General features: G+C 38.9%; 2 protein-coding genes across 7 annotated transcripts in view; one reads left to right on the top strand and one right to left on the bottom strand.

The window, feature by feature from the left end:
- Positions 1–25,966, bottom strand: part of aldh4a1 (aldehyde dehydrogenase 4 family, member A1) — a 398,306-nt gene that overhangs the window by 260,785 nt on the left and 111,555 nt on the right. The gene's annotated exons all lie outside the window — the stretch shown is intronic.
- LOC127426036 (monoacylglycerol lipase ABHD6-like) lies at positions 19–24,543 on the top strand. 6 transcript variants are annotated; one of them, XM_051672502.1, is made up of 10 exons: positions 38–143; positions 1,286–1,302; positions 3,414–3,533; positions 5,951–6,107; positions 6,283–6,396; positions 9,553–9,685; positions 18,504–18,661; positions 21,498–21,552; positions 21,742–21,842; positions 23,313–24,540. In XM_051672502.1, the coding sequence occupies exons 3-10, from the start codon at positions 3,415–3,417 to the stop codon at positions 23,493–23,495; spliced, it is 1,020 nt and encodes a 339-aa protein (XP_051528462.1). In that variant the 5' UTR covers positions 38–143; positions 1,286–1,302; position 3,414; the 3' UTR covers positions 23,496–24,540. The 6 variants fall into 6 exon arrangements, with proteins under 6 accessions (XP_051528460.1, XP_051528459.1, XP_051528462.1 ...); XM_051672501.1 differs by having other exon boundaries at positions 44–143; positions 3,401–3,533; positions 23,313–24,541; XM_051672500.1 differs by lacking the exon at positions 1,286–1,302 and having other exon boundaries at positions 19–143.

Below are 25,966 nucleotides of genomic sequence, written 5' to 3'. Positions count from 1 at the left end.
CCCTTTAAATCGAGCGCACTTCCCTGTTCGTGAACGCGCTTCGGATCCTCACAGATAAAAGAGCGAAATGACTCTGTGTTGATCGGCCTTTAAATTCATTCTAGTTACAACACATTCATTTAACAAGCTGCGGACATTTAAAGGTATGCTTATTAATTACAGATACAGCTCTTGTTCATTTAATTTAGCAGCTAAATCAAATGCTCTTCACTGTCATTGATTTGTTTTCAAGATCTATTTTCAGATGATCAACACTGATTCTGATCTCTTTCAGTATAATCTGACATTGCCAGAGTAGCAATGAATCAATAGCAAGTGAACTAGAATTCATGATTCCTTGTGGTAGAAATACGTCTCATAATTTACAACGCAATGCTCTAAATATTGACTGTTTTGTATACCCTCCCTTAGTTTTTAATGGTCTGGATTTATATGTATTAATATACTATTCTAACCCTAGAAGGCATATGAAACGTATTTAACGCTCATTATTTACTCACTCTCATGTCATCCCAGATGTGTATAACTTACTTTCTTCTGAAGAACACAAATGAAGATTTTTAGAAGAATATCTCAGCTTTGTTGGTCCTTACAATGCAAGTGAATGGTGGCCAGAACTTTGAAGCTCTAAAAAGCCCATAAAAGTAATCCATATGACTCCAGTGGTTTAATCCATGTCTTCAGAAGTGATATGATAAGTGTGGGTGAGAAACAGATCAACAATTAAGGCATTTTTTTTACAATAAATCTCAACTTTCACTTTCACATTGTTCTTCTTTTGTATTTGTTGATTTATATTCTTTGAGCATGTAGCCACCTAATGGGCAGGTGAATTTATAGTAAAAAAGCACTTAAATATTGATCTGTTTCCCACCCACACCTATCATATCGCTTTTGAAGATATGGATTTAACCACTGGAGTCTTATGGATTACTTTTATGATGTCTTTATGTGATTTTTAGAGCTTCAAAGTTTTGGTCACCATTCACTTGCATTGTATGGACCCACAGAGCTGAAATATTCTTCTAAAAATCTTAATTTGTGTTCAACAGAAGAAAGAAAGGCATACACATCTGGGATGGCATGAGGGTGAGTAAATAATGAGAGAATTTTCATTTTTGGGTGAACTATCCCTTTAACCATCAAAATTAGTGGACAATCCAAAAAGCCTCATTTTACTTTGGAAATGTGTGGAATGTATTTTTTTTCAGCAGCCTGAACAGGATTTCTTGATTTGTGTTTGCATGCAATATTTTGTTGATGTGGTGTGTGTGGATTCCACCAGTTCTGTTCTCATATACGGTTAGTGATGTCATCAGCACATACTGAGCATGCACCAGTTTCTGCTTTTTTCTTGCCACGTTCCTCTTTTTTTTTTTTTTTTTTTTTTTTTTTTTTTCTTGTTCCAAGACATTCAAAAACCAGTATCTTGCAGATATGGTTAGTTATGTATTCAAACACAATTTTATAATTGGTTTACTGGGTGTGCTCAATGTACATACAGTGGGGTTCAAAAGTCTCCAGTCCACTTGTGGAAATGCTTCTATTAATATCAACATAACAATTTGAGTAAAAAGAAATACAGGTGCATCTCAATAAATTAGAATGTCGTGGAAAAGTTCATTTATTTCAGTAATTCAACTCAAATTGTGAAACTCGTGTATTAAATAAATTCAATGCACACAGACTGAAGTAGTTTAAGTCTTTAGTTCTTTTAATTGTGATGAATTTGGCTCACATTTAACAAAAACCCACCAATTCACTATCTCAAAAAATTAGAATATAGTGACATGCCAATCAGCTAATCAACTCAAAACACCTGCAAAGGTTTCCTGAGCCTTCAAAATGGTCTCTCAGTTTGGTTCACTAGGCTACACAATCATGGGGAAGACTGCTGATCTGACAGTTGTCCAGAAGACAATCATTGACACCCTTCACAAGGAGGGTAAGCCACAAACATTCATTGCCAAAGAAGCTGGCTGTTCACAGAGTGCTGTATCCAAGCATGTTAACAGACAGTTGAGTGGAAAGAAAAAGTGTGGAAGAAAAAGATGCACAACCAACCGAGAGAACCGCAGCCTTATGATTGTCAAGCAAAATCGATTCAAGAATTTGGGTGAACTTCACAAGGAATGGACTGAGGCTGGGGTCAAGGCATCAAGAGCCACCACACACAGACGTGTCAAGGAATTTGGCTACAGTTGTCGTATTCCTCTTGTTAAGCCACTCCTGAACCACAGACAACGTCAGAGGCGTCTTACCTGGGCTAAGGAGAAGAAGAACTGGACTGTTGCCCAGTGTTCCAAAGTCCTCTTTTCAGATGAGAGCAAGTTTTGTATTTCATTTGGAAACCAAGGTCCTAGAGTCTGGAGGAAGGGTGGAGAAGCTCATAGCCCAAGTTGCTTGAAGTCCAGTGTTAAGTTTCCACAGTCTGTGATGATTTGGGGTGCAATGTCATCTGCTGGTGTTGGTCCATTGTGTTTTTTGAAAACCAAAGTCACTGCACCCGTTTACCAAGAAATTCTGGAGCACTTCATGCTTCCTTCTGCTGACCAGCTTTTTAAAGATGCTGATTTCATTTTCCAGCAGGATTTGGCACCTGCCCACACTGCCAAAAGCACCAAAAGTTGGTTAAATGACCATGGTGTTGGTGTGCTTGACTGGCCAGCAAACTCACCAGACCTGAACCCCATAGAGAATCTATGGGGTATTGTCAAGAGGAAAATGAGAAACAAGAGACCAAAAAATGCAGATGAGCTGAAGGCCACTGTCAAAGAAACCTGGGCTTCCATACCACCTCAGCAGTGCCACAAACTGATCACCTCCATGCCATGCCGAATTGAGGCAGTAATTAAAGCAAAAGGAGCCCCTACCAAGTATTGAGTACATATACAGTAAATGAACATACTTTCCAGAAGGCCAACAATTCACTAAAAATGTTTTTTTTATTGGTCTTATGATGTATTCTAATTTTTTGAGATAGTGAATTGGTGGGTTTTTGTTAAATGTGAGCCAAAATCATCACAATTAAAAGAACCAAAGACTTAAACTACTTCAGTCTGTGTGCACTGAATTTATTTAATACACAAGTTTCACAATTTGAGTTGAATTACTGAAATAAATGAACTTTTCCACGACATTCTAATTTATTGAGATGCACCTGTATGACCTTTTGTACAAAGTAGTCGACATGATCTATGTCATGAATTTGCTTATTTGGTTATTGACCTAGAAATAGTGCAGAATCGCAAGTATTTCATATGTCATACCGTTCCTTTATTTTGAATTTTTCTGTTTATTTACATGTTTAAGATAGATGTTAAATGCCATATTATCAATGCGGACTCTGACTTTTGTACCCCACTATATTAGACACTGTCTAACGTGATTTTCAATTCAGTGTTGTTTAACAGGATGGATTTGGACATGGTGAATATGTTCGTCATTGCCGGTGGGACGTTGGCGATACCCATTCTGGCATTTGTAGCCTCCTTCATGCTCTGGCCTGCAGCACTTATTAAAGTCTACCACTGGTGAGACCTTCTCCCTAGATGCTTCAATTTAATTTCACGATGTTCTGAGTTCATTAGAGCTCATTTGTACAGATCATCCAGAGAAAACATGTGCTGATGACTTGATTTACTGTTTACAGACACTCCGGGGCATTTTTTTCTTCTTACAGTTCTGCCTTTACACAAGAAAATCTTTCACACAGTCATTCACACTGTAACTATTTTAAAAGCTGTATCCATACAATCAGTCACAGTTACACAAGCCACAGTGTCTGTGGCACTACCAGTGGAGACCTAGCATGTGTGGAGGCTTCACGCTATTCTCCATGGCATCCATGCACAACTCACCACACGGCCCAATGAGAGTGAGAGCCACATTATGACGACCATGAGGAAGTTAACCCAATGTGACTCTACCCACCCTAGCAACTGGGCCAATTGGTTGCTTAGGAAGCCTGACTGGAGTCAGTCAGCACACCCTGGATTTGAACTTGTGACTCTGGGTGTGGTAGTCAGTGTCTTTACTTACTGAGCTACCTAGGCCCCCCTTCTTTCAACACATTATTAGTAATTTTTTTTTGTCCATTTTATCATCCACCAGGACAAATCATAAGTAATAGCACTCCCCTTCTCAACAAGCTGCATGATTTGAGGTATTATGTTGGCTTGATATTGCCAACATACTGTTATTCTACAGACTTGGTTTTGGTTTTCCGAAATCCCTGAACCAAAACCAAAATTTCCAACTATACCTCCTCCTAGAGCTTCCATGCTACATCCACCAAATTTGGTACAGACCTTCAGAATGTTCTGACTTAATATGCTTTGACTTTTCTTAATGATGAGACCTTCGGTTTTCCTTTATCTGACCTTCAAATTGGCCAAAAGTCCCATAGACTTACATTGATGTGTCTGTACGTCTGTTTGTCTATCTTTCTGACCTTTTCTGTTCGTCAAAATTCAAGCTTTTCTAAATGTATTTTCAACTTTCAAACAAGTATTTGACAAGCCAGCATAAAAGTTTATTGTGACAAACTTTATTTTTGTAGTTCATGTCTGTAGCACAAACATTAGCAAAAATCTTTGCTAAATGATATGGTTTCTTTCCTTACATGTATCGCGGCAGTTCTGAGGTGAAATGTCCACTGTGTGGCGCTAAAAGTGAGTTAAATGTTTTCCCAAACAGATGAGGTATTTTAAGGTTAATGCTCTATTGAGTTTTAGATAAACAAAACCGACCTCCCTACCCTAAACCTTAAACCTAAACTTAACCGATAGTGTCAGAAAAAGAACATGTGAGATGAAAAACACAATTGCTGAAGCAACCACGTCATTTTGTGGTGTTTCTATGACACTTTCGGCTCACGCGTCGACTCGCGTGCTCTTCAAGACTCATACCCCGAGTGCAACACTCCATCAGTTGAGCTACCGCTCATTTTGATCACACTCGAACAAGCTTGTAAATGTAGTTGGTTATGTAATGCAAACGTTAAACCAGTTCATGTGCTATAGTAAAAGTGTTTAGATGTCATAAGATAGCAATGTGGGAGGAACAGGGTGAAAAGTGTTTATAAAATGATAATCTGATGTTTTACTCGTGATTTGTGTGAAAAGGAATAAAAGTAATTGTTGTTGTAGTGCATCTTGTGTTCATTTCACCAGGAAACTGCCGCGATATGTACAACAAGCGACGTAAAAATAGGTTTAGTAACATGAAAAATAGGTTCATCAACATTAAAGCAAGTTTTAAACACTACCCCTGCCTTCCATTGGCCAAGTTTGTATTATTTAACATGTCTGTTATCTGATGACAGTGATGAAGACAGTTGGTTTAACTGGGATCTTCTTTCACCACTAAACTAGGTGAAGGGTTACTCGGCTCACAGGACACATGTTCGATGTCATAATACATGTGTACAGCATGCCAATGTTTCAAATATTTCATTTGGTCATTGCAAAACATTAGCTTTGAATAATACATGCTCTTTGTATGCGTTCAGAAAGCTAAATCTGTGTACATGCACTTGCCGAGTACATACGGTTTTGAGTTTGTCGCTGATGTCAGTAGAATCTTACACAAGCTACCCAGTAGTCTTTGGTTCTTGTTAAATCTTTGAGGCAAACTTTGCTCCACATGATGAAGCGGCCATCAGAGCGGCTCTACCTCTGGGCCAGACAGACTGACTTTTTCCTGCAATATCAGTCTGCTCCTGGATTATTTACAAACCCATGGAAGTGTTTTCAGACTCATTACTGTGTTCACTAAGGCGAGCATCACTATTACTATTGCTCAGACTGAACAAGCAAACCGCTGACGTGTAACTCGTCATCAAACTTTTAAAGGGTGAAAGCAATCCTACAGACTTATATTCCATAGAGGGAACAAAATATTGAATGCTAGTTTGGTTTGGTAAAATGTACTGACCGTGTTTCAACAGGTACTGGCGAAGAAGGCTAGGGATGCAGGTGGACTATTCAGAACATGAAGGATATCGCTTCTGTTATTCTCACAGAGGGACTCCAGACACACAGCAATCCTTTCTCATGTTACACGGCTTCTCTGCACACAAGGACATGTGGCTCGCTATAGTCAAGGCAAGAAACCAACTGTTGCTTCACAGTTCAAATCACAATTCAAACATTTTATTTCTGTTGATTTTAAATGTCAAAGATTTATGTTAAATGGTCAAGAATAATGAACCATTCCATAAAATAGCCAACAAATCATGTGGCAGCCAAAACTGTATTGCTTTTATTTTTGCTGTTGCAGTTTCTCCCTAAAAATGTGCACTTGGTGTGTGTTGACATGCCCGGACACGAAGGTACCACACGAACCAGTGCCACGGATTATTCCATAGAGGGCCAAGTTAGACGCATACATCAGGTGAGAATGTTCTGGAAGCCTGCATGTTAACAAATTCTCCATGATCACAATGTCCTCATAAGCTGCAAGGAAGTATGTTTTATTAAAAAATGACTTGACAGTTGTCTGATTCAATTTTATAATCCAAATAACTTTACAGATCTTTATTGTAAAGAGTTTAAACAATGTTTTCCATGCTTGTTCAATGAACCATAAACAATTAATGAACATGCGCCTGTGGAACGGTCGTTAAGTCACTAACAGCTTACAGACGGTAGGCAATTAAGGTGACAGTTATAAACACTTAGGACACTAAAGAGACCTTTCTACTGACTCTGAAAAACATCAAAAGAAAGATGCCCAGGGTCCCTGCTCATCCGCATGAACGTGCCTTAGGCATGCTGCATGGAGGCATGAGGACTGCAGATGTGGCCAGGGCAATAAATTGCAATGTCCGTACTGTGAGACGCCTAAGACAGCGCTACAGGGAGACAGGAAGGACAGCTGATCGTCCTCGCACTGGCAGACCACGTGTAACAACACCTGCACAGGATCGGAACATCCGAATATCACACCTACGGGACAGGTACAGGATGGCAACAACAACTGCCTGAGTTACAACAGGAATGCACAATCCCTCCATCAGTGCTCAGACTGTCTGCAATAGGCTGAGAGAGGCTGGACTGAGGGCTTGTAGGCCTGTTGTAAGGCAGGTCCTTACCAGACATCACCAGCAACAACGTCGTCTTTGGGCACAAACCCACCTTCGCTGGACCAGACAGGACTGGCAAAAAGTGCTCTTCACTGACGATTTGCAGTTTTGTCTCACTAGGGGCGATGGTTGGACTCACATTTATTGTCGAAGGAATGAGCATTACACTGAGGCCTGTCCTCTGGAGTGGGATCGATTTGGAGGTGGAGGGTCCGTCATTATCTGGGGCGGTGTGTCACAGCATCATCGGACTGAGCTTGTTGTCATTGCAGGCAATCTCAATGCTGTGCGTTTCAGGGAAGACATCCTCCTCCCTCATGTGGTACCCTTCCTGCAGGCTCATCCTGACATGACCCTTCAGCATGACAATGCCACCAGCCATACTGCTCGTTCTGTGCGTGATTTCCTGCAAGACAGGAATGTCAGTGTTCTGCCATGGCCAGCGAAGAGCCCGTATCTCAATCCCATTGAGCACGTCTGGGACCTGTTGGATCGGAGGGTGAGGGCCATTCCCCCCCAGAAATGTCCGGGAACTTGCAAGTGCCTTGGTGGAAGAGTGGGGTAACATCTCACAGCAAGAACTGGCAAATCTGGTGCAGTCCATGAGGAGGAGATGCACTGCAGTACTTAATGCAGCTGGTGGCCACACCAGACACTGACTGTTACTTTTGACCCCCCCCCCCCCTTTGTTCATGGACACATTATTCCATTTCTGTTAGTCACATGTCTGTGAAACTTGTACAGTTTATGTCTTAGTTGTTGAATCTTTTTATGTTCATACAAATATTTACACATGTTAAGTTTGCCGAAAATAAAAGCAGTTGAAAGTGAGAGGATGTTTCTTTTTTTTTGCTGAGTGTTATATATATATATATATATATATAATATATAATTATATGTGTAATATATAATAAAAATATATATATAACAAATAAAAAGAAATGTACAATATAAAAATAATGAATGTGTATCATTAAGATTTTTTTCACATATATATATAACAAAATAAAAAATATATAAAAAACCACACAAAAAATAATTTTATGAAGTACTGTAAATACAGCAGAAAAGATTAAGTACTTTCTACATTGAAACTTGAAAATATTAAGTAAATTCTACGTTTGTTTTTAATTCAAACATGTAAAAATTAATGCTTTAGTTTATAAGTAAATACTACTTATTATTATCTGTTATTTTTACACTGATTGATGCATCAATCCTAAAGTAGAAAACCTTTTCATATTTATTCACTAATTTGTGTACATTTTACTTAACTTTTCGAAGCTGTTGTTCCCAGCATGCACCGTGCTTGAATAATCAATGAGCTTGCATGGTCATTTGGTACATTAATGTGTTAATAATGAAAGTTCAGAATGTGGAATGTTCTAGTAAAATGTAAAATTTAAATTTAAATACCATGTACATCAGATTTGTAAGTAAAAGTTACTGAAATTATTTAATAAAATTTACTCACTTCAATCAATATTATGTCATAATATTAAGTAGATTCTACTTAATTTTATTCCATCAAAATTTACTTAGAAAAACTGTGCAAAAACATGCACAAAATAAATAAAAATAATAATATATCTAAGTAAATTTTGCTCATAATTTTTTAGTTTATCAAATATATATTTATCATTTATCAAATATATATATATATATATATATATATATAGAACGATATGCACGATATGTAGACTAATATGTTTTTGTTGATGTCACAGTGGATTTATTGGGCTTTACACACTAAGACTCCACTGAATTATTTTGAGATCAGTGAAAAACCCGTGAGTCTTGATTTTCTCAATTCTTGGCCCAGAGCTAATCAGCATTACTTGAACAAAAACATGCTTGTTCCTTAAATAGATGCCCTTCTTCAAGGCTAGAGCACTTTTTCCAGCCTGAAATCTGACCCTTAGATGTCAGGTGATTTCGTCTCATTTGAGGTTTTCTATCATCAAAAGCTATTTCTAAAAATGAAAAATGAACAGACTTGATTATTCTTTGCAAATATTATTCTATGCATTTTGAGTATGCTATGAGAAAAGTATGAGATCACTGTCTAGTCCTTTATTAACTTAGTCTTTAGTATTCAAAGATGATGTGATGCCACAAGTTACAGTTAATTTTTAACACTGTGTCCTAAAAAGGTGCAATACCACAAGTAGTTTTTTTTCATCCTCGATGTGACGCAACACAATCACAGCAAATCAGAACATATTTGATTTGATGAGAAAACATCCTGTCACTCAGTGCCGGTCACAGTTGTGGCAGAATAGAATAAATATTAGAATAAGGGCGAGACAGAGAATGCAAGTCATGCCTTTCACTTAAAAAAGCCAATCATCTCTCTGAAAGAGGCATGGCCAGTTTGTTTACCCAAGAAGGTGCATTTTCTGTCCCTTTAAGACAAAGTACACTTTCATTCTCTCATTTTTTAAAATGTTTTCTTCTTTGTTTAGTTTGTGAAGAGTATCCAGCTGAACAAAAAGCCTTTCCACCTGATCGGCACGTCGATGGGCGGAAACGTCGCCGGAGTTTATGCTGCACGTCACCCGTCCGATCTCTGCAGTCTAACGCTCATCTGTCCGGCAGGTTAGTCGTGAATGTGTGTGTGTAGTGCTTTGTCTTGTGTTTCTGACCCTCTCAGTGCCTCTTGTAGGGCTTTACTGGTTGTGTAGATCAGTGTTACTATCAGAAATAATTAATAATTATTTCTGTAGTTATTAATCAATATTTAAGTTAATTAATTGGATCTAACTCATTAAAACCTCATATAGGACTCCAGTAAATGTAGTGTGTCCTCATCATGGTAGGCGAGTGTTGGTGGTGTTTTGAGGTGAATGTGTGCATTACCTCTCTGAAAACCAACATTAAATACAGATTTTAGTCTATATATATTCTGCCTATGATGGTAGATTGAGGATAAATTCTATTTTGAGGTTCTGAGGATTTACATGGATTGGAATTTCAATGCCAAAACTATATGCCATGTGTATCTGTGAAGGTTGCACAATGGAGATAGTTGCAGATCTAAGGATTTGTTTGACAAGGTTTAAGGAGACCAGGTAAGCTGGAATCCTTCCATCACTCAGACTGTTGACTGAGGAGCTAATTTCCCTGAGGTCCTGCATTAGATCTCTAACGATACACGCATAAGTTGTTTTCTCTGACAAAATCCCTAAAGAGTGCAAAGTGTTATTGATAAGTGTTAACGGATTGCGAATTTACAGTGACTATAGTACCCTGAAGGGTTTTATTCAGGCCCTGTAATTGTTCTTATTGGAGTCGTCGTCTCTGCTGGATTTTTGGACGATGGCGACGTGTGTATCTGAAGCTGGCGAACTGTTTTCTGGACCAAGTGGTCTCGGTATGTCAACCTGAGCCCACATGTGTCCACGACGGCAGTCAATGAGCGGAGCCAATCGGTTCAGTAGGTCCTGGCCAACTAATGGTGGTTCCGTATTAATGGGACATATGTAAGCAGGGTATGTTAGCATCATCCCTTGAAAGGTGTCAATCCAGGCCCGTTTTGTGATAGACGACCTATCTTGTGTGTAGCTTGTGACGCTTACGTTGCAGGTCTCTGTCTATAACGGTTTGCCAAGGGAGAGCTTTGCTCTAGCCACCTCTGCGAAGGTGTTGGAACCCATTAGACTATTTCGGAACCGGTGTTGAGTAGTGTATGGGAGTTGAATGACCCACGTGTCAGGCGTTGCCCTTACGGTACAGATCGTCCAAGAAGGTCAGAAAAGGAGGGTGTGGCATGTTAGGAGTGACTGTTTTGGGGAGCAACTTGGACACTTTCCCCTTTTCCCGACCTACAAAGTAAACTTTGGCGTTAACGGGAGGGGGTACATCGTCTAGTCATACTGACGAGGTTTCAGCGCCGTGTTCCTTTGAGGAGGTCGACGGACCTGGTGAACAACGGAGCACATCAAGCTTAGTTACTAACTCAGTCAAGCGTCTCCTAATATCCTCCATTTCCTCTCTCAAATCTTGTTCTCTGAGGGGATTTGAAACCTTGCCTACCCACTCACCTTCTTGTTTGGGTTTTCGTTTGAAACGCGCATTTCTTTTCGGCCGGCGAACGTTTTGTTGTTTAGGCCTGCCGTGACCCTGGGGGTGTGTCTGGTCACCACCCCCCTGGTTCTGTTGCCTACCCTGCTGGCAGGGTGATCGGTGCCTCTGGTGTCCTGTTCTAGCATTCACCTTAACGTGAGGCGTTTTGTTGCCTTCAAACGCTAGGTCTGCATATGAGGCTTGGATCCCCAGGGCTCTGGCATCGCCTTCATGCCCTCGGGCAGGGCGCACGCGTGTCTCCCATGCCAGTTGCGCGTACTTTCTGATTTCCTGCATGGTGGGGTTGCCCATTCTGCAGTGCATTGTGACGTCATATCGCACGCACTCGTGGAGGTTGTGAAGGAAAAGAGACTTGAAAGCTCGTTCCTCCTCCAGACCTGGTGTGTTACTTCCTTGAAAGTACGTGGTTCTCAGGCGTCTATAATACTCACGTGGAGGCTTGTGCCTCTTCTGGGTGATGGCGAAAGCAGCTATGGTGGCGGAGGCTTCGTCGATATACAGCGAATACTCCTCGCGTAGGGCTTTACACAGAGCTGAGTAGCGGTTTCGTATACCAGTCGGTAGCGTTTCCATGAACGCATGGACACTCCTTACCGTGGTCTTCCATATGAGCTTGAGTTTTTCGCGCGAGGAAGCGTAAGGCAAATCAATCAATCAGGCAGTGCTCAATTTCCCTAAGATAATTGTCGATGTTTGAATCTCGATTATTTGGGTCAAAGCGTTCTATGTCCCCTGCGAGGGACTCGAGTTGTCGGATGCGCAAGCGTTGGTGTCGGTATGACCACGGGTCGTCCGAGTCATCCGAAACATCATAGTCACTCTGATCGCTATAGCGATGAGGACGACTTCCTCCCCTTCGTGGTGGGGAAGGAGTCCAGTCGATGCGTGGGGGTGGACCCCGGGTTGCGTACAGCTCCCTGGCTAATGGGATCTTTGAGACGCTTACACCACTCTGGGCTTGAAAATAATTCTCCCCCCTTCGTGGTGTGGAATCAGTCGGTTTGAAACGCACAGTGTCGTGACTGAAAAATGACTGAGGAGGGCAACTATAAGGAGGGGCACCTGCATCCAACCAGCGGACCGCTAGAGGATTTTGAAAGGTGTCTTGGAGGACGAAGTCAGAGACTGTACCACTAGGGGCAGCTCGGCTCCTAGCGTGTGTTCCTGGGTTTCTCAGGGGCACATTTCTACGCGTATCGCTAAAAAGGGAGCCCTCTTCAATGTCAGATGTCGTGCGGTGCGTTTCAGCTGCACTTACCTGATCTGACTCTACTCTTAGCTGGGCAGCTTGAAGCTGCCTGCGCAGGGCTTTGTTTTCCTCCTGCATCCGGGCATTATCTTCCTGTGCCTGGACTTTCTCAGCTTGAGTGCACCTAATTTCTTGGTGCAGGCTGAGATTTTCCCTCTGCACCGCTTGGTAGCTGCTCTGCAGCTGGGTGAGCTGGGCCTGGTGCTCTGCGGTTTGCAGTTGGGTTTTGCGGTGATGAAGAAGGAACATTTGGCCCACTAGGTCCAGGATTGTGCGCATTGGCTTCCCGACGGGTTGTTGACATAATCAACTAGTTCCTGCAATGCTTCATCACAACGACTAATATTGTAGCCGTTAAGGTTATTTCTCTCCTCTATGGAGAGACGGAGGACAGCAGCAACTACATCTTGCAGTGCTGGGTCGACTAACCTCTGTGGAGCTTTAGCTCCAGTCACGCAGGGCGATTGGTGACTCATTTTACTGGGGCTGTAAAAATTCTTGTGATAGTGGCTCTGACAGCTTGTTGTTTTACAGTTGATATAATGCTAACACAAAAGCACAGTTGAGAGGCTTCGACCTGTGGCTTACGGTCTACTGTTATGTAATGTGCAAATTTCACTGTGTTCTCTCTTTGGTGGATGTCAATGAAGTGACTTGGCACCTCTCTGTAACATTTAGATGAAAGCGTTAGGAGTTAAATAACAACAACAGCAGGTTTTAAGCAGACTATAGTAAATTTACCAACCCCTAATTCACTCTTAAGAGCACTTTCACACCACACTGGCTTATGTTTGGCAAGTTTTGAGAAGTAAATTTTCACACAGAACCAAACTTTGAAGTAAGGATTTCAAGTTATTACTTTGGATTCTTATGCATACACACTGTGACAGAACTGGCACGTAGGATTCCTCACACGGGGCACCAATTATTATGTAGGGCTTTACTGGTTGTTTAGATCAGTGTTACTATCAGAAATAATTAATAATTATTTCTGTAGTTATTAATCAATATTTAAATTAATTAATTGGATCTAACTCATTAAAACCTCATATGGGACTCCAGTAAATGTAGTGTGCTACGTTTAGGAGCAAATTTGGTTATTAGAAATAATTAATAATTATCAAAGATAATTATTAATTATAAAAATCAATAGAACATTGATGAGAATCAATGTTAGCTTTTTTTTAATCCTTTAAAATCAACACTTATCAAAGATAATCGTTAATTGTTAACATCGATGAAACATTAAAATTAACACTAGCTTATTGATCATTCAAATTCAATCAAAGATAATTATCAATTATCAAAAATCAATAGAATATTAATAAGGATTAACATTGAGGGGGCACCACCCTGGAATAAGGGACTAATAACCGAATATTAAAACAGTCTCAATATTAGATTGTTTTCTTAGGAAAATCGACATCCGAAGAATATCGATTTTCGGGAAAAAAAACAATGAATGAAGGTTTGAATCCGAGCACTGACATCCCGTCAGCATGACACAGGCGTATGCAAAACAAACCAAAACACTTCTCTTTGTAATATAAACAAAGTTTATTTATGCAGTAATATCAATTAATAATTAATACAATGCAGTCAATAAACTTCCGACTTACAACTACAAACTAAACAGTGATATGATTAGATATGGAAACATAAATAATTCTATAACACATAAGGTGTGTGTGTGTGACAATGTGTGTGTGTGTGTCAGTGTGGTTAGTGAGAGAGAGAGAGAGAGAGATTATTTAGTGACAGCCCAAAAGCTGATTTCGCGATAGCTGGAGATAAAGCAGCCGTGTTCATCACTCAGAGACGCGGTTTTACGAGCGGGGCTCATAAAAGTCCCTTGTTATTTGACTCTTTAATGGATGAACTCAGTTGCTGTCTCACCCGCGATGGCGAAAATGCACAACAATCCAATTTGGTTGGACCACAATATAGCAAAACAAATTCGTGATAATTAATACCCTGGGTATTAATAATTAGCGGACATGGCGGTCTGTAAACTGTACAAGCAAAAACCTTGAAACACAAGAATAACACGCTATAATATTCTATCTCTGCCCAGACGTAACCTCTTACTTGAATCGCATGAGGACACAGGTAGAATGTGTTTTCCTCCGTCCTTTGACCCAGTTCCTTGAGGCTCGTGTGATGATGGGAGGCCGTTTCCTCGCGCTGTCGGCGGGCGGTACGGCTGTTGATTCTCGGCGGGCTGGCGGAGAACTCAGAAATGTCAACTTGATTGAAGATGGAAGAGAAATCTTTAATCTCTTCACTTCTGTAGGCCAACGGATGAAGATGCGAATTGCTCGGCGGTCTCCTTCGGATCCGTTAGAGTGTTCGGTTGAACACAGAGTAATCTCAACTCGTCCAGTGAGATGGAGATTGTATGGCCACAGTTTCAAGTCGGACATTACTTCCTTAAGCCACGAGGTTGCACCGGAGAGCAGCAAAAAGCTACGTCCGTATTCGGTGAACGAAGTCGCTGGAAGCTACTTTGGAAGCGTTTCAGAATTATTTGAAGTCCTGATGATGTCATGTTTGAGGGACGTTCTGTGGTGTGCCTCATCCAATAGGAGTTGAGAGCTCGATCCTTTAGAGGGCAAGGCTTCATGGATCTGTAGTCTGTGTTTGGACTCCCTTTGTTTGATTTTGGCGCGATTTTTATCAGTAAAATTTACGACTTAGAAGGTGGGGGCTTGAGTTATGTTTTTATGACTGTTAGGCCCGCCTTTGTCTTCTATCTGAACACATGAGGCCCAACACTCTTCAGTATCACGGTCATACTGATGGGTCAGTCAGTAATAGTTCATTAGGGCCATTTTGAACCCTTGGAGAAAGACTTTTAATTGTTAATGGACCATGAATGTCCTGATGAAAATTAGAAGGGGGCCAAACATTTTTCCATATTTACCTTAGCTAGCACCTTCATTATAAGTAAAAAACAAAACAAAAATTTTTCAGCTATCAGTAGGTGGCTTGCACAGACCAAACACTTACAGCGCAGTACTTATATATTACAGTATATATTAATATACAAGTATGATAAAAGTATTATATTAATAGTATATAAGCATTATATACTTATTGTTATATACGTAGTATTTGTATTATTTTTTTAAAGATTCAAATATTGCAAATTAAATGCAAAATTTAGCTAAATTAGCTGCAAAAGGCATCTAGTGGAGCACTTGCTTCTGTTTCACACATGACAATAAAAGACTGAGCACAAGCTGATCCTTGAATACATTATTTAATCAATTACAATAATGCCATTTGTGCATGTGCACAATTAAATGTTTTACTCTGTGCTTGTGCATTGTAGGATGTAAATTTATCCAAGTGTCTCGAGTGTTTTGACTACGTTCACCAAAATTCATTCAGATCCATTTAATGATTCAGTGACCATTTCTGGTGATGCCACCTAGTGATGTCTTGTGTGAAATTAGTTAGTCACTGAATCAATGATCAAAAGAAAATTGTAATCCTTTAAAATCTGTCTAAAGACCTACAAAGAGACTTTAGTAGAGGTTTTATGCATTACAAGAACAAAGCAAATCTTTCATTTCATTACAGTTTGTGAGCTGCTGAGCATGACTTTTATCAAAAGACAACAATAATAGTCTTATATTATGAGTTTCAAAAATGGTCGCTCAGTCAGCTCAAGTAACAAAATGCAAAGAATACTGAAGACAAATCCAACATTTGGACTCGTTTGGGTTTAGCTTGGAAAAGTGTGGGGGACCGAATCACATTTTTTAAAGAGTGCAGGGGACATGTCCCCCACGTCCCCCCTGGCTGCTACACCCTTGATTACGTCTGTATTATTAATGACATTTTATGAGAATGCGTTAGTAACAGAAAATTCTGTTTTTCCTTTTTCTCTATTATATCCTCCCATTCAGTGAAGAAAAATTAGTCCCGCAAATATTGTGATTTTTTTTGCATAAGAGCCAGATATTTGTGCAGGTATTAATTGGTGAACGAAGAACAAAGTGATTTGATGATGTCTGGAATTGTGAATGCTGATACAAAGCTGTATGTACTGTAGAGCTAAACAAACATAGTCAAAATAGGCCCATGTGCATGTTTGCAGGTTCACGTTATCATTGAACAGATGAGACACCCCTGTTAACACGTGAAGCATGGAGAATAAAAGCTAACTTTTCTGTGTATTTTCTTAAAACGTTTGGTTTTCATCATCTATTTATCTTATGTTTAATAAGATTGTGCATATGAGCTGACACCAGTTCTGTAACAACTGCGGTGATAATAGAATTTATTTTATGCATTTGGCAGATGCTTTTATCCAAAGCGACTTACAGTGCACTTATTACAGGGACAATTCCCCTGGAGCAACCTGGAGTTAAGTGCCTTGCTCAAGGACACAATGGTGGAGGCTGTGGGGATTGAACCAGCAACCTTCTGACTACCAGTGATTTCACTCCGCAGCTAGCATATACATTTGCATAAATACACTTGATTGAATCAGACGAGATCAAATGCTCAACTAAACTGTTCTGACTTATGTTTTCGAAAGCAGTGTTACTGAACTATGGCAAGAAAAGCTTAAAAACACGTGTTCTGGTGAATGTTGCATGCGCTGAATGCTGTTTTGTGTCCTATTGTACAAAGGTGCCTGGGTTTGTTCCAGGCAGGCAGCAGATGCCCTAACCCTGCCCCCATCCCTACTCCTAACCATATGGAGCCTGTAAGGCAGAGAACCCTGCCAGGAACAACCTGAGGCACCTTTCTCCCCTCGCGTGTTTCGCGTCCTGCAGAGTGTTGTTAAACTCACGATTGAGTTTTGCGCAGAGAGCGCTCTGATATTTCAGACTGCAGAAGGAGGGGCCAGATAAAGATGATTGGCGGGCTGGATTTGGTCCGCTGGAGAGGTGGCATATGCAGTGTTTGTTGCTTCCAGGGTTGACAACTGTCCTGTTTAAGCCAGAACGTCCCGTATTTTGGCTGATATTGCAAAACATCCCGTATTGAAGTGGAAAAAAGGCTCAAAGGGTCGGACAGCAAGATGCTTTAAGTGAACCCCCATTGCGCACAACAAATGACAAAAAAACACTTGAAATCGAATGTGGTTTGGATCAGGCTTGTAAAAAACTGATTTTATGTGTTTTTGTCCTGTTCAGACTACAAAATCTTCAACCGATTTGAGTCAGATCAGATTTTTTTTCTGCCATTATGAACACAGCTATAAAGTCTTTCATAAGAGTAAGAACTACAATCCCATGAAGCATTGCAAATGATGTAATCGAATTAAAAACGATGGAAAAACTATTGATTTAAAGCTGTTGATCAAAAGTATAGAATCAATATGTTTTACATTTATTGCAAAATATTCAGATATATACATATAAGTAGTTTACGTTTGTTCGCCTAGATTCTCTGATTGGTTTTTCTCCCTCAGCATCATGGGTAGTGTAGTTCTTTACTAGGGATTCCACTATTAAATATGATTTTTTAGAAGGTTTAGAAAGACATGCATAGACAGTGAAAAATGTGATGTTAGCTGAATAAAAAGAACATTTATGTAGGATTGGATTTAAAAAAAATGGTATATAACCCTTAATAGCAATCAAATAAATATAAAACCAAAGAATGGGGACATGCAGATAGACTTATAGTGTATATTTATATAAGAAAACAAACATTTTCTAATAAATTATCTAATAAAATGCTTCTATATTTTTTCCATCTATCAAAGTTAAATCTATCAAATAATGTCACTTCAGTATCTGTGATTTTTCATGTTAATTATATCCGTATTAAGTCCCAGGGACTCCAATGGCACCTTTTTCTGAGAATGAGCTCATAATGACATTTACATTTGTTCATTTAGCAGACTCTTTTATCTAAAGTGATTTAAAGCTTTGCATGTATTGTCCAGTCATATGTTGTCCAGGTTTAAAGGCCTTTGTTGTTCTACTGTTACTTTTAGAAGCCCAGAGTATCATACTACTAATTAAAGTAAAGATTCAGCTTTATCAGCATATAAAGTCTCCCAATAAGTCACCTTATTCCATAAGCTAAAATCAAACATTTCCTTATGTCTTCCAGGTCTTCAGTATCCCACTGAAAGTAAGTTTGTTCAGCATTTGAGGAAACTGGAGATGACTCAGGATAGTGACAGGATTCCACTCATACCCTCCACACCAGAGGAGATGGAGGAAATGCTGCAATTATGCTTTTATGTCCGCTTTAAGATTCCTAAACAGGTATACTGCATACAGATCAAAATCACTCTTCTTATGGAAGTGCTTCCCAGCCATGTTCAAAAAATAACCATAGAAAGATGAAAGCCTATATTAACTAGGTCTATTACTAAAATCAGTTGACTTCAGCACCCCTTGTTGCATTATATGCCAATGGTGTGAGTCCAAAAATGGGAAAACATTTTGTTTGTGTTGTTTTTCTAAAGTTATTGTGCCCCATATCTCTGGGAATTAACCATATAGAGCCTTAAAGAGCCAATATTATGCTAATTTACAAGTTCATAATTTTATTTTGGGGGTCTACTAGAATAGGTTTACATGCTTTAATGTTCAAAAAACACATTATTTTTCTCATACTGTCCATTTCTTTTCCCCGCTCTTCATACTCTGGCCAAAACGCTCTGATTTAGGTCCTGTCTCTTTAAAGCCCCCCTTTCCGAAAAGCCCAGTCTGCTCTTATTGGCCAGCTGGCCTAGTCTGTTGTGATTGGTCAACCGTGTAGAGCGTGTGTCGGAAATATAACGGCCCTTACCATAACTGAGTTTCAGCTCCCGAGGCTTCATGAGCAGCTCTGTAAACACTATTGTAACTATGGTAACAATGGCGTCGGTTTTTGCTGTACCAGTTTTTATTTATTTATTTATATTTTTCCCCTTTTCTACCTATTTGGAATGCCCAATTCCCGCTACTTAGTAGGTCCTCGTGGTGGCGCGGTTACTCACCTCAATCCGGGTAGCGGAGGACAAGTCTCAGTTGCCTCCGCTTCTGAGACTGCCAATCTGCGCATCTTATCACGTGGCTCATTGTGCATGACACTGCGGAGACTCCCAGCATGTGGAGGCTCATGCTACTCTCCACGATACACGCACAACTTATCACGTGCCCCATTGAGAGCGAGAACCACTAATTGCGACCACAAGGAGGTTACTCCATGTGACTCTACCCTCCCTAGCAACCGGGCCAATTTGGTTGCTTAGGAGACCTGCTGGAGTCACTCAGCACACCATGGATTTGAACTCATGACTCCAGGGGTGGTTGCCGTACCAGTTTGAGTCCGAGTCCGATGATGAAATTTTGGAAGAACAAGCTGATCGACCCAAACCACCTTCGCAAGCAGGACGTTTCACAGTGGTAAGTTTTAATTTAGTAGCTTTCTTTCAAGTACACTGTTGATTGTTGTGAACCTATCAAAACTTCAAGTAAAAGACACGTAGTGCATCTTTTGCTGGAATGGGTGTAGCTGAACTTTTTTCACCCGAGATATGAACGGAGAACAGAGTCTTACTCCCAGTTAGTGAGCAAGTTAGCCGGGGACTACCGTTGATAGCGGCCGTAACGTTACAGCTTGTAAATCATTTCTTTACATGGTTTTAGGTAAAAGCCGGCCCACAACTGTATAGTAAACCCTTACCAAAGCAATAACATTACATAGCAAGTTAGCCGAGCACTACCGTGGATTGCAGATGTAAAATGACCGTTTGTAAAAATAAATCCATCTCCACACTTGATCACTATTCATGATAGTAAGAACGACAAACAATCTGCATAATTCTACATAATTGTAGGTAAAAGTGGGCCCGCAGCTGATTAGCAAAACTATTTCAACACAATAACATTAGCTATCAGGTTAGCAGAGGCCTACAGCTGTGGACTGTTTGTACACCGTAGCTAAAACACAAAACTCTGCATTTGAACTCTTGAAGCAGATAAATCCACAAATAATCAAGCATACTTACAGGTTGTGATCTTGAAGTGCCAGATTGTCCCAACAAAGTGGGAACTGCACCATCTTTCAGGGGTAACCGACTTGAAAATCCGGCATTGGTTGTGGTTGTACTGCTGAGGAATAGTGGTAAAAATACATTTTAACCACTGATACTTCAATTAGTCTGCCTTCGGAAGTCCAAACAAAAGTTTTGCTTTCGCAGTGAAGAAAATAGCGTCTTCATGACATGGCAACAACACTAACCCAACTCATCCTGGCCTCGGCTATAACTACGTTTGTTTGAGGGTGGGCCAAAGTAGCCCTTAGGCAGGCATTATGCAAATGTGTTACATAGTGACGTAGATACTTTACGGAAGAAATGGCTTGACTACAGTCCAGCCGTTTCTTGTAGTTCTTGAGCAGTGTTGTCTGTGGGAGAAAATAACTCCCTTTTGCGTGGACTTTGTGCTTTGTAAATGTGCAGACCTTTTACATGCACAAAGAGCTATGATACACACTAAAGGAAAGGTAAAATCCCAAAAAGCACAATAGGGCCTCTTTAAATATTAAGATACAAAAAGGGAAGTTAGTTTTGAACGAGAGTCTGAAAAGGATATTAAGATTTTATACTTCTGCAGTTATAGGCACTCCAACTTTCGTAAAACAACACAAAAAAGTGTTTTGTCCAATTTTTTAACTCGCACCATTGGAATGTAATGCAACAAGGGCTGCTGAAGTCAATGGATTTTAGTAATAGACCTATTTATCTCTGGTAAAAATTAAATAATGAGGCTTCCATCTTTTGTAGGTCTTTTTTATTTTATTTATTTTTTTACCTGTAGTTTTGCACCAAAATCAAATGATCATTTTGACCCCGTTTTACAAAATAATGAAATACTCAGTAATTTTGATACATGGCATTAAATTTGGTTGAGGTAACATGAAACAGCCCTACTTTATTTCGTCCCTTAAACAACTGTTGTTTCTATGTTGAAGAACATACTTGTCATGAAACTTCTAGAATGAAGAGACTGGGCAATGGAGGGCCTTGGAGTCCAAAAAGTTGAGAAACATTGGCTGATGGGAATATGAATCTGAATAAACTGCTAACAGTTGTATTTTCTGGTTTTCTAGCTTCTTCAAGGACTGGTTGATGTTCGCATTCCTAACAATGACTTCTACCAAGAGTGTTAGTAACTCAATACACTGTTGATTCCATAGATTAAAGATGACAGCAACAAATCCATGTATGTAGAAATAAATAAGCTTTGCCAGAAGCATGTACAATGGATTATTTACTACAGAAAGATCCTCATTTTATGTTTTTTTGGAGAGTTTACTCACAACCCATGATGAGATCTCTCATTGTCTATTGCAGGTTTTATGGAGCTTGTTGGAGAGAAATCGAGACACTCATTACATGAGAGCATGCATCTCATCTCAGCTCCTCTACAAGTTATTTGGGGAAAAAATGACCAGGTATGGCCAAACGTTTAACTGGCCAACTCTTTCTTTTTACCATAATGTTCTGTGGAAACCACACCGAAATAACTTTAAACAGACCCTTTATTGATTTAAAGTCAGGGCCCACCGAGGAAAAAAATAATTATCAAAATATAGATAACTACAGTCAAAATAGGTATCATTTTAAAGCTTAGAAGCTGTACTTTACAATGCATGACCAAAACTGAACAAGTGCTTTAAGATTTGCAGATAAATCAGAAGTGTTCCGTTTTGATAATTTATTAATACTTTTATACTGCACATATTATTGTAATTGGTAAAAACATCAAACTTATCTAATAGCCATGTGTCATTGGAAATCTCTTAAAGAGTAGAATTCAACCAGCCTATTTGTTCTACTCACAGACAAAAATATAGTGAGTAATTGCTAAGTATATGTCTTTACATGTTACATGTAACATACATGTTACATGTTACATGTAAACAAGTGTTGATATAAGCTGTGTTTACGCTTATAACTTCACAAAAAATAAACAGAACATAAAATACCATTACTTGAAGGAGGTGATTATCTTTAAAATGAGCCCACAGACAAGGTAATCAGATGCATAGCTCATTAGATAATCCACACAAAGCACAATGTGCACACAGCACTTGATGTGCTATCTAACTAAAAACACGTTAGCTTTCCTGGATCAGATGACTTTATCTGAAATGATGTAGTATGTTGTCCATCATCATGGAATGCTAAACCAATCGTATTAGGATTCAGATCACTGCAACCAGATGTGGAAGTCATCCATATATGGGCAGAGAGGATCGTTCACTGTAATTACATATGGCCACTGCTTGATGGCGCCAAGTACATGACACAAACTCAATGATGGCTCAAATGACACAGAATGGAACTGAATGAGGTCTTGTTGCTCATGCATGTATGCTTTGCGGAGTGAGCATTCAATTAGCCATTGTTGTATTTGCATTTGTAATTAGTTCTTATGTTCAGTTATTATGTTTTATTGGTTTGGAGACGTTTTAGGACACTAGGATAAATAATTTTTGTAATGCTATAACTTTTGATTGCTTTGTTGTCTCAACACAACATTTTTAGTCAGTTACAGTTGATATGATTGGGAACAAAACAAAAGCAGTTTTTCTGAGCTATCTTATTTATACCCAGAGATATATAATGTCAAATCAGAAAAATTTGAAAAAAAAGTTTTTTGTGATTTTTTTTTTTTTTTTTTTTTGTTTTGTTTTTTTGTTTTTTTGTTTTCAGCAGTTTCTTAGGCTGAGAGTCTTATAATTTATCATAATCTATATCATAAAAAAATATGAAAAGTTTTCTTTAAAATAAACAATTGACCCTCTTTGGTTTATTGTAGAGTTGTAAGCCTTTAATTTTGGGTATGCCACAGAAAAGGAAACCTTAAAAACATCTTCAGAGCTTAAAGGTAAAACACTAATGTACAATCTTTACTACAGGTGCTAGACATGTCTGGAGCTTCGGTTCTCGCTGAGGCCGTTCCTGGTTGCCAGGTTCATCTCTTAGACAACTGTGGCCACTCTGTAGTGATGGAACGGCCAAGAAAATCTGCCCAGCTCATCATGGACTTTATCATCGCACAACAGAACACAAGCAGCAACAGCAAGAAGAAACTTTCATAAGACTAGACTGTATATTTGTACAATGTATGGGTTGGTGGTTGCATAAAAGCTATGGATCTCAGCTGCAAACACAAAGTTGTTGGTTCAGTCTCAAGAAATTGAAAAATTACTGAGATCATAGTACTGCTATTGTATCTATAAGCTTGGCACTCAGTTGTACGGTGCTGAGACCATTCATACATTTTATGCACTAAAAGCTAAATAAGAAGTACCAATATTTTCCACTTTTTACATAATAAGTAAGTTTATTTTTAAGTGAACGCACACTAACCACTGAGTTAAAGAGAAGCACTTCAGAAACTATGCACAAACTAATCAGCGTCACTGCATACAGTAGGTATTGCAGTCAGGGTCCGAAATTAATTTCTTAGTCTACCAGCCACTAGTGAACTAATTCATCAGCCAATCAGAGTTTTTTGCCATCCAGTTTATTTTACAAGTGGATTTGACAGACATGAGAGACAAATAAACAATACTGTTTGCAAGTTTAAAAGTGAAATGCTTTTTGTTATTGTATTATTTACGAAAAATATAATTGGCTGAAAGTCCATTTTAGAGTTCTTTTTCAGATTACAGCAAAACTCATAATGTGTATTTTAAACTAGCTGAACATTTTATATGACCAACCTGTCATTAACGAAGTAACAGTTCTTGGTTTTATTTCCAGTGAGTCAATTTATTCAGTCTGATTCTTCCAGTCACTTGTCCGACTGATTCATATGTCTTTTTGATTCACTAAAAGAACCGGCTCAAAAGAGCCATTTGCTCAAAAGACCACATTGGTTGCACATTATGTTTCACGCTGTAGATTCAGTAGCAGTGTTGTGGCGCCGCTGAGTGGTAGTGCAGAAAATTATTATAGTATGAGTTTCTGTCTGAATCGGCGTTCGAGAAACATTGACAGAACTGACTGCATGAAAATCATTTGGTTCTGGTATTTTAATGCAATCATTTTTGGAGAACTTGTGTGGCAGTGGGTAATTAAACTTACATCAACTCGAAATCTGAGAAAGTCTTACCACTTCTTGATGGCGTGAACGGCTCTGGACATTGCTTCTTTTTATTATTTAGTACTGTAAAAATTAATGCATATCATAAGCTTAAAAGTGAAAAAAGAGGTATATATTAGCAAATAGTTATGTAGGCTAGGAACTTTGTTCTTCCACTCACCTTAAAAGAACAATTCACCCAAAAATGAAAATTCTCTCATCATTTACTCACCCTCATGCCATCCCAGATGTGTATGACTTTCTTTCTTCTGCAGAACATGAATTAAGATTTTTAGAAGAATATCTCAGCTCTGTAGGTCCATACAATGCAAGTGAATGGTGACCAGAACTTTGAAGGTCCAAAAACACAACTTTTTTTTTTTTTTGGCAGAAAACATGGTTTTGATACAATTAACAATAACTTTACCACAGAAATACTATAGAATCAATATAGTAACCATGGTTTTACTATAGAAATATTATAGTAACCATGACTATACTAACCATGGTTAATTTTTTGGTTACTATGTTTTTACAACAAAAACCATGGTTAAATTATGGTTACTGTAGTAAAACCATGGTTAAATTTTGTAAGGTTAAACAAAATAGTAGTCTAATAGTTTTCCATTTTATGCCTATACAGTACATGTAAAAAAAATAATTTTGTTAATTTTGTACCCTGATTGCAATAAGCTTTTATGTATTTCAGGGTCAACCTCAAAAGCCATTTACAGTGCATTCAGAAAGTATTCAGAACCCTTCATTTTTTTCACATTTTATTATGTTGCAGCCTTATGCTAAAATGCTTTAAATTATAATTTTTTCACAACAATCTACACTCCAAACCCCATAATGACAAAACAAAAACCAGATTTCTAAAAACTCTGCAAATGTATTAAAAAGAAAAAACTGAAATATCACATGTACATAAGTATTCAGACCCTTAACTCAATACTTAGTTGAAGCACCTTTGGCAGCGATTACAGCCTCAAGTATTTTTGGTATGATGCGACAAGCTTTGCACGCCTGGATTTGGGATTTTCTGCCATTCTTCTCGCAGATATTCATTAAGCATCTTACCGTTTACAATAATGTATCTACCCAGTGGACCACGTATAGTTTTAAGAACAAGAAAAGGGACCGATTTATGTACCAGCACAGCTACCCCTCTTGAGTGTGAACCATATGATGCTGCTATGAATTGGCTTGGCAATCTTCTACATAGTTTAATTACTTTGAAGGTCAATAAAAGTGTTTCCAGAATGAATAATATTTTAGAGTGAAGATATTTAGCTCTATTCATCACTTGCTTCAGTTTAGCAATACTACAGAGCTCCTAAACATTCCAAGATGTCAGTATTAGACTAGTATCTGTTGACATTTCCAATAACAAGGATTAACTTGTGTACTTTTGACAGTTCAAACATTATAACAGTCTGTTATAATAAACACCCATTATAGCCATTCAGACGTGTACTGAGA

Source organism: Myxocyprinus asiaticus, chromosome 35 (assembly GCF_019703515.2).
Source record: "Myxocyprinus asiaticus isolate MX2 ecotype Aquarium Trade chromosome 35, UBuf_Myxa_2, whole genome shotgun sequence".
In the NCBI taxonomy this organism is placed as follows: domain Eukaryota; kingdom Metazoa; phylum Chordata; class Actinopteri; order Cypriniformes; family Catostomidae; genus Myxocyprinus; species Myxocyprinus asiaticus.
The sequence above is the reverse complement of the archived record's forward strand: the minus strand, read 5'-3'. Positions and strand labels throughout refer to the sequence as shown.